The sequence below is a fragment of the Pectinophora gossypiella genome, chromosome 20 (genome assembly GCF_024362695.1).
Source record: "Pectinophora gossypiella chromosome 20, ilPecGoss1.1, whole genome shotgun sequence".
NCBI lineage: Eukaryota > Metazoa > Arthropoda > Insecta > Lepidoptera > Gelechiidae > Pectinophora > Pectinophora gossypiella.
Window position 1 is genome coordinate 571,512 of NC_065423.1, and position 9,254 is coordinate 580,765.

The window sequence follows — 9,254 nt, forward strand, 5'->3', positions numbered from 1 at the left end:
TAGGTGTACATTACAAGTTATTTAATAACTAGAGGAACTCATTTAACACACAGGCCCTCCCAGCAAATGAAAAAGATGTAAGTAAGCTAAATGCTATTATTATACATACTTAGTAGTAACTATCTTACAAGTATAACCCGTGTAAATTAACTAGATACCTTGCGTGGAGCGCTTGTATACCAGAGAGGTAAAGGTGTTAGTGACATCGTAACGAATACTGAAGGGGATGATTCCTACCATGTTTCTGAGATGATATAAAGTGGAATTTTTAGTCACATGTTTTCAATTCCTTACTTTTGAGACGGAAAATTCCACTTGGTATCAACTCAGAATCATGGTCTGAATCATCCCCTTCAGTATTCGTTACGATCGATGTCACTAACACTCTGCATAGCTGATTCACACAAATTATACTTAATGAGCAACTAACATGTTTCAAATTAACTCCCTCTAATCCTTCTATAACCCCCAGTATCAATCAATATCCAGTTTCTTGAAGGACCCCTCGATCCCTCCGAAGATGTCGGTGATGGTCTTCGGCTTGCCCGGCCTTAAAGACTCCGTCACTCGCTTCTTGTTCTCTATAGCGAAGAAGTCCGCATTCAATTTTAGTCTTGTTATTATGTCATCTGGAAAAGAAATTGTGGTATTTGTATTGTGGTGTTTGTATTCCGAAATTCCGTGGTCTCTGCCTGCTCTAAATAGGAAAAACACGTGATTTTATATATGTATGTAGATTTCATCATGTCTGTAGGTATTTAGGAACCACGAACTACAGTTCAACTATGGTTTGGTTGTCTTGGCGGTGCAATCACCGTGGGGTTATTCGTGAGTCTTTACTAGAAAAACCTCATAAGTCTGTTTATCTTTACACAATAATACCTACTTTACTCCTCCGCATATATTATATCAAACATTTCCCTTTTTAACGGGGTCCGCTTACCTAACCTGAAGGTTTAACATGTCTGTTTTTTTTACAAAAGTGATTAATCTGTCTCATCTTCCAATCCGCAAAGGGAAAACCAGTCCACCACAGGTTAGGTCTTAATTTCCATCTTAGAATTTCAATGCCAATTGTGGCTGCAATTCTAAAGACTTGTTAGTCTATCCGTTGAGGATCACAAGCTTGAGTTACGTCAATCTTATCAACAAACCTTTAGCCTGTTGGAATGTCTTGAACTCTCCCCCGATGTCTTTTGACATGGCTTCCCTCGGCACGAACTTCTCGATGGTAGTGGCTCCGACCTGGTGGATGTTGATCATGTCCATCAGTTTCTTCTTCATGAACGGCCGCAGGATCATCATCAGCTTGTCCATGAACGGGGGCGCGTTTAAGAAGTGCACGCTTTTGAGTTTCACCAGCATCGCTTCCTGATGATCAGAAGTCAACGTAATACATTACTACTACTTACTAGTTTTTGTGTCACCATTTGTTACTGATATCTAGCTGATACATTTTGTATCTGTCAGATGGTGTACTGCTATCAGATACTTATGTGGCAGCAGCTATCAGAACAGTTTATTAGCAATTGGTAAAACGGGCCGACTAATACGATTTTGTTAACTGGATTAAGAGTAAAGTAAAGCCATAGAACGCATTCACCGGGCATGATGTAAACACCGACAGCGTAGTTATTCTGTCAAAAAAAAAAGGACTGCATCGCATTCAGCTGTAGTCGTGTACAACTACCGTTGCCGATCACGCCAAATTGAAGTCACGACTACATGCAGCTGAACGTACAATTGCATGTGTGTGGTTGCTACGGTGAAGTTTGACTAGCGATTATGTCTCTTTAATATGGGATATTTTAATCTCATTCAATCTGTCTGTATCAAAAACGTATAACAGGAGCCCTTTTGCACACGAGCTTGAAAAAGACCAGTTTCGTCAGCCCCGACAACTAATAACTTCAAACCTGCAAGTAATATAGGAACTGCTGCACGGCGAGCAGCTCCAGGCGCGCCAGGTGTCCGAGCGTGAGCCCATCCAGGTCGATGACGATGACCAGTCCCGGCCACGTGCCCTCCTCTAGATGCCACAGGTCTAGCAACATGAGCACCATTCTGGAGACAAGTCATTACATTTTTATTTCAGCGGTCTGCGTTAAAGTGAATGTCTTGGCTATGTACATAAGAGTATATCTGACCTGAGGGAATCAGAAAAGATAAACTTCTTGACATCCGTGTCCAGGAGTCTGGCGTAGAAAGCGGCATAGCCCTCTGCTGTGCGCATGTCTAACGGCAATGCCAACCTGGAATTATAATAATAAAGAAATTAATTAAAATAAATGACATACTGAAGTACTTCTAGATGCTGGAATGGGAGCGTTTCAAAAACAGAACGTGTTCAGCTGCATGAGTCCTCAAACATGACAGACCATTATGAAGGCGATAAGGTTTACTTCTCTCGTGTTGCTGAGAGGTCGAGTGATCTGCCTGCAATGTCCTAATCAAACCAGGGATCACAAAGTGATTGCCGAATTTGTTTTCGAATTCATGTTTGGATCATAAATGATTATCACGTGCTCAGTGGTGAAGGAAAACATTGTGAGGAAACCCACAATCCCGAGAAATGCATTTTCGGAGCTATGTGACTTAACTTGAATTGGGCTGGTTTTCCCTCCCCTTAGAAGGTCAGACAGACAGTCGCTTTTGTAAAAAACCGGACCTGTGAAGTCTTCAGGTTAGGTAAGCAGATACTGTGAAAAACAGGTTAATAATGGGAGATGATAATGATTATAGACTGGCATTAACTACTTGGCCGGAAAAATGGGGAGCGCTGAGAGTTCTCATCCAGTACAAAATTTAAAACAACATGCATAAGGGTGCCCAGATAATCGCGAAATGAGGCGTGTGGTTAGGTATGTATGAATGAACTTCTCACACAGTATTTGCCGCATTAAGGACAGTGGCATCAACGGCGCGGTCCTTGAAGAAGCTGGTGAAGAGTGTCTTCAACGTGAAGTGGAGGTCCAACACTTGTTTGGATACTTCGGCGCTGCGCTCGCAGCAGTGGTACGTCAGGATCAGCTCCAACTCTGGAAATGGTACTGATTAATGTAAAGTGATTTTCATGGGAATATTTATTTAATCAATGAATGGACTTCACACCCTGTGGCGCCACACACCAGTTGTATACGGAATACTCTCGTTGCGCAACCAAATTGTTGCTGGGAAATGAATCCCACATAATATACTACTGGTGGCACAGCCATGGCGTCCTAGTGAAATAGGACCCTTTACAACTTCAATCTCATGATGACTGCCACGATAATACCCTCTAACACAACCCGAACACTCCAATTTAAGAGCCACGCTCTTGTCGCTGTAGCATTCTCCATTCTTGCCTATCAAAGGTCAATTCTTTCACTTCCTTATAAGATACGACGTTCGTATTCTCTTTAATCTGTTCTATGTAAACTCTTCTTGGTCTTCCCTTCATCTTTTTCCTTGTAGCTGCTCTTCTATGATATTTTTAATAAATTCGTCGTTCTCCATAACAAAAAAATATTCCTATCGCGTGCCGCAAGAGTTGCAAGTCAAGCGTTCACCAGCTCACCATCTTACTCCTTAGGCGCTTAGGCAGCGTAGTAAGTGTTATTGTTTATTCTATACTCAAACCATATCCAGATGACACACTCAGTAGTCCACGACCTCTAATGTCGCGCTGTTCACAGACGGTGAAAACGAGTGAAAAAATCATTATGATGCCTTCTCTCTTGAACACGTATCAGATAAGTAATATTAATTATATTCATACAGATTGGTCACAGATTTCTGACCTCTATCTGTTACCTGAATTACAAATTGTATACTGACCCCTACGAATGTCGTCCTAAATAACCGAGTCCAAGTCCTCAACGCTCCTAATTTTGACCATTTATCTGAGGCAAATCTACAAAAAAACTTTAATAATAAAACGGTGATTTTGTGTTAAGTATTTAGGTTTTGACTTATTTAGGTGTAACTACTAACTAATTGCGCTGCCGCCCGCATCCAGCAGCTTCCCGCGACCTTCACCAGATCGTCGGTCCACCTTGTAGCGGACCGATCGTCGTGGAGATCCTTGGGGGAGGCATATGTCCAGCAGTAGGCGTCGGACGGCTGATGATGATGATGATGATGACTAACTAATTATTACAGTATTAAGGTGAACCTGAACCCGATGCTAATAACATTTGGAACATTTACTTTTTTTTGGTCGAGATATCAAACCAGTATTAAAATTTAGACATCTACAAAAACGTGAGAATTAAAAAGGAATCTTGAAATAACTAAGTCGAACAACGTATAAACCAAGGTCTCATGCAAAAATGAGGTACCTACACTACTAATACATATACCATGGCGTTGCGTAAACGCAACGCATAAAAAACATCACTCCAGGTTTCTACATTGTAGCATAATAATTGCTAGGAAAATGTCGTGCCTTAATAACAGTACTGGTCAATGTACACTTTAACCTGCTAATGACAAGGCGATCAGCCTCTGGTTTTCCGCTTTGTGACCATAATAACCACTTTAATTGTTTTATTGTATGAAATCGGTTTTAATCAGTGATGTAATTTGAATTACAACTTTAGTTTCAAGTTTACGCGGTTTTTATCTTAATTAAAACACATAGTAACGGGTTCTTACCGCGTTTAAATGGAGATATGCTACTCCCGATATTTCGACACTGTTAAAAAAACTGTTAAATTATAGATCTACCTACTCCACTCCAATCTCATCAGTCATCCCGTGATCATGGCACTTGCAACAGTGTCGAAATATCGGGAGTCTCATATCTCCATGTAAACGCGGTAAGAACCCGTTACTATGTGCTTTAACTTTAGTTTCCTTTAAATCTTTCTTATAGTGTGGAAATTAACTGCTTATAATATTGGCCCCGATTCCTGCAGACACCTCCTACTTTTACTTTAAGTTATACCTGTCATATTCTTGTCCGCCGAAAAGGAAAGGGACGAATGATTGACAACTGTTAATTTTAAAAGGAATTAATATAACCCGGGCGAATAAAATAGGCATCTCGCTGGTATGCAACCCGTTTGACGTGTGCTCTCAATTTAATTCTGTCGGATTATTGGCCATTATATAAATTTGGGAGGGTTTTTATAATTCCTGCCTAAAATTTACGTGTGTTCCATAAATTTTATGCCTGTTGATTATCCATCCCTTTCCTTTTCGGTGGATAAAAAAATGACAGGTATAACTTAAAATAAAATTGGATGGTTTGTACAGGAATCAGCACCATAATCTTCTGCAGATATTTTACAAAGAACTAACATTCATCCCGTAACTTCATCCAAGCCAGGCAATTTATTTATTTTATCAAGTTTGCCAACAGACAAAAAAACACTTTTAGAAGAGAGAATTGGTTGTACCAGTAATGAGGTCGGCAGGCAGATGCGGCTGCGTGTCAAGCCACTGTCTGAGCTTGCTGATGTCAGCGGGGGTGATAAGGGTCGCCTTCTTGTACTCCTTCTCTAGGGGGATCTCCTTCACCAGGACTGGAGACGACATGGCTCTGAAACATGTATATGCAACGAATTAAACTAGCGTTTTGACATAATAAATAAACATAACGTAAGCTCACGACTATATACCAATTGTGGTAGGCAGACGTACATCCATCGCAAGTTGATCTAAGTACAGTCATGAGCAATATAATGTACCCACTTTAAGACTCTGTCGCACTAACATATTTGACATTTAATGAAACTTACAGTTCAATTTGTCAAAAAAGTTAATGCGACATGGTACCAAAGTGTACAAATATTAATGCTCGTGACCGTACCTACATCTTACCGAGCTTTCTGTTAGACCATCGTGATAGCTGGTGAGACAATAAAGACATAATAAAATACAGCAGTTAGCTCCGTCAACATAGTTTTAAATTAATATGAAACTTTTTGAACACTATAAAGTACAGCTATTTGCTCGTTTAATAAGTTATTCATTAATTACGAGACTTGATGAGCGGGACTATCGTTCCACGAGATGATGTTATTATTTATTATTAAGTATTATTGATTGATTGATTGATGTATAAGCAGAGGTGTATATACCTACACCCGCTTCTCACGAGTTATATTTAAACCCCATATAATAGGAGGCGAACATATTACTATTAATCGGGCACATATATCCTGCAAATAACGTGATATTAATTGACTTAAATGATCCAAACACGAATTCAAACTCACAAAATCGAATTGAGTGGTTTATAACACGAGCCGAGATTCGAACCCGTGACACTAAAAGTAATTCACGCGTTCTGCGAACAGAGCTATCACGAATAACAATTATCTAAGATCCAAACATGAATTCAAACTCATAAAGTTGAATTCATTGATAAATAAATACATACATACATACATAAACAGCCTATATACGTCCCACTGCTGGGCACAGGCCTCCCCTCAATCAACCGAGGGGGTATGGAGCATAATCCACCACTCTGCTCCAATGCGGGTTGGTGGAAGTGTTTTCACGGCTAATAGCCGGGACCAACGGCTTAACGTGCCCTCCGAAGCACGGAATCATCTTACTTTTTCGGACAATCAGGTGATTCAAACCTGAAAAGTCCTTACCAAACAAAGGATCACAAAGTGATTTCGACAGTGTCCCCATCGGGATAAATAAATATAAACTTAAAAGAAATTCTTATAAACAAATAATTCTTAAGATTCCAAGAAAAATAAACGTTATATTACCATGAAGAATCAAGTTAGCAGTGCACTCGCTGATGCATAAAGTAAGTGATATAAGTGAATTACATGTAACTTGACTCAAATCAAGGTCGTAATGCACGCAACTGCAGTTGTAGTGTTTACGTATGTACTTAGTAAGAGAAAGATTTCAATCTACATAATTGTAAGGGAAAATAAAGTCAAAACTTTTTATATAACCCATTTACAGCATTTTTTTTTTCTTTTCTTGACGTGCCCGATTGCAGATTTGCCGCAAATGACATTAACTACTTACACGTTCAAAATTGGAATAATAAAGACGAAAATATATTTGTATCTAAGCACTTTTTCTGAGTGTGGCTTGTCTACCCTGTAGCTTATAGGAATAGAGAATATACTTATTTAAAAAATAAATTCCCACCATAACTGTGACCTTGCAAAAACGGAAGTAATTTAAAATCATATCATATTTGACAATCACAATAATATACATTAATACCATGCCTAATAACAAAAGAATTATCCACAATTATTTAAATTAAGTATTATTATTGAAATTCGGGCAAACAATAAAAATAAAACATTTTATGAATATAAAATAGATATACTTTTTTGTTGATTCTGGAATAACTAGTTAAAACAAGATTTTTTAATTAATTACTTACCTATTGTTTTATACACTCAGTAGCACAGATTGCCTATTAAAAGTTAAAAGATTAAGCCTTATCATCGCTAAGATACATTTTGTCGACCGATATGTATCCCGCGACATTGCCACATAGATGAAGAGAAAATAGAGATATCAATACCGGGATCCCGTAAAGTCGTGAAGCCGGGAAGCCGTGGTAACCCAGTTGGTAGAACGCTTGCCTCTCACTTTGAAGTCGCAGGTGCGAATCCAGCACAGGCCTAAACCAATCATTGTCGAATTTGTATTCGAATTCATGTTTGGATCATAAATAATTATCACGTGCTCAGCGGTCAAGGAAAACATCGTGAGGAAACCCACATTCCCGAGAAATACATTTTCGGAGGTATGTGATCTAACCTGTATTGAGCTGGTTTTCCCTTCGCATGTAGGAAGGTCAGACAGGCAGGCGCTTCTGTAAAAACTGGATTTTTCAAATTGTCAGGTAAGCTGACCCTGTGAAAACGGGATAATGTTAGGGGACGATGTATACCGGGATCCCGTATCCTTTTTCAATCCCGAAAACGCCGGGACTAATTTACTTTGAATTGAAATTGATTGATACCTTATTAAGATCAGATCATATGAGATACAGTGTCACATACTCCCGGCCAAGTAGTTAATGCCAACTTAGGCAACCTATAAGAAGGTACGCAAAATTAAAAGTGGAACATACTTCTTAAACTATAACCCTTCCTTTTGGCTTTTCCGTAGTCGGGTAAATAAGTGATTCCTCTCATCTTCTATGGGTTGTGAGACGGATTACCAACCTCATCCACCCTGGAGTCAGGGTTATTTTTGAGTGGTTATTTTAAGTGATTGATGTAGTCAACTTTCCATTGTCACAGAAGGGAATTGTTGCAATGGATTTGAAAAACACCAGAGTTACGGACAAATTACGAATTATACAAGAGTCGGTAGGTCTATCTGCAGGTTCCAAGATCGATTCTCGGTGGGGACGCTGAAAAATACTTTGTGTCTGAGTCACCTGCTCTGAAAAGCACGCGTTTTTTTTCCGGCTTTAAGTATAGACACAATATGTTTCCAATTGAACAGGATTCGAAAAAGATTTTATACAATATACCTAGATACTGTCAGTACTATTCAGTGGCGGAGGACAGAAGTCCTAGTATGGCTCTGTAATAGACTACTCTGGACGCCATCCCACTAGCGTCAGACAGAGTACTGCGGGGCGGAAGGCAAGAGGGAAACCACTGCCCTATTTTTCCCTAAAAAAAAGCATGGAAAATGCTGCACCGACAAGAGCGTGGCTCTTAAATTGATGATGATGATGACCTAGATACGTATGTTACCTATGTTCTGGATTAGAGTCTAGAATTCTTCCTAAGTAATTCAGAAGAAAAATCTAAACAATCTTATAAAATAAACATAATTAACAAAAATACACAAACTACGTCCGTATTCTGAATGTCCCCAACAAAATGAAAATATTTTACTAAATAAAGAAAAATTTTCTTACCTAATTAATGTGAAATCAGTATGAAACTAGCACTCGTGCGCACGCGCAAGCCAGCACAGTTTGTGAGTCAATGAGCCTTAGTGACTCGTATTACCTGTCCGCTAGTTAACCAGAATGACTTTTCCTGTGGCTGTTACGACCTTTTTGTCCTTACACTCCTTAATTATAATTGCCACAGAGCATGGAATCCACCTTAAATGTTTTAGAAGTGCCTTTATCGGTATCAGCTTCTCTTATAAATAATAGCATAACATCCCGCTAAGGGACGGTACCCAAAAATAGACGCAATATATAAAACAAAACTAGGTAAGTATTTTGTGTTCTTCTTCTATCGTTTGGGTTGTGAGGTGGAGTACCAACCTCATCCACCCTGGTGTCAAGGTTACTATTGAGT

General features: G+C 39.2%; 1 protein-coding gene across 1 annotated transcript; it reads right to left on the reverse strand.

Annotated features, from left to right (window-relative positions):
- LOC126375915 (alpha-tocopherol transfer protein-like) lies at positions 1 to 8,955 on the reverse strand. The gene is made up of 7 exons (XM_050023007.1): positions 8,861 to 8,955; positions 5,385 to 5,527; positions 2,885 to 3,038; positions 2,148 to 2,252; positions 1,917 to 2,064; positions 1,155 to 1,371; positions 1 to 629 (listed from the first exon to the last, which is right to left on the reverse strand). The coding sequence occupies exons 2-7, from the start codon at positions 5,521 to 5,523 to the stop codon at positions 475 to 477; spliced, it is 918 nt and encodes a 305-aa protein (XP_049878964.1). The 5' UTR covers positions 5,524 to 5,527; positions 8,861 to 8,955; the 3' UTR covers positions 1 to 474.
- Positions 8,956 to 9,254: the final 299 nt, after the last annotated feature.

Bases quoted from the DNA above. Each gene is read 5' to 3' on its own strand.
- LOC126375915 (XM_050023007.1), bottom strand. From the start codon at position 5,523: ATGTCGTCTCCAGTCCTGGTGAAGGAGATCCCCCTAGAGAAGGAGTAC. The intron at 3,039-5,384 runs GTACAACCAATT...TACCATTTCCAG, and splicing joins GCCTGCCGACCTCATTACTG to AGTTGGAGCTGATCCTGACG. The intron at 1,372-1,916 runs GTTTGAAGTTAT...TCTGATCATCAG, and splicing joins AGTTCCTATATTACTTGCAG to GAAGCGATGCTGGTGAAACT.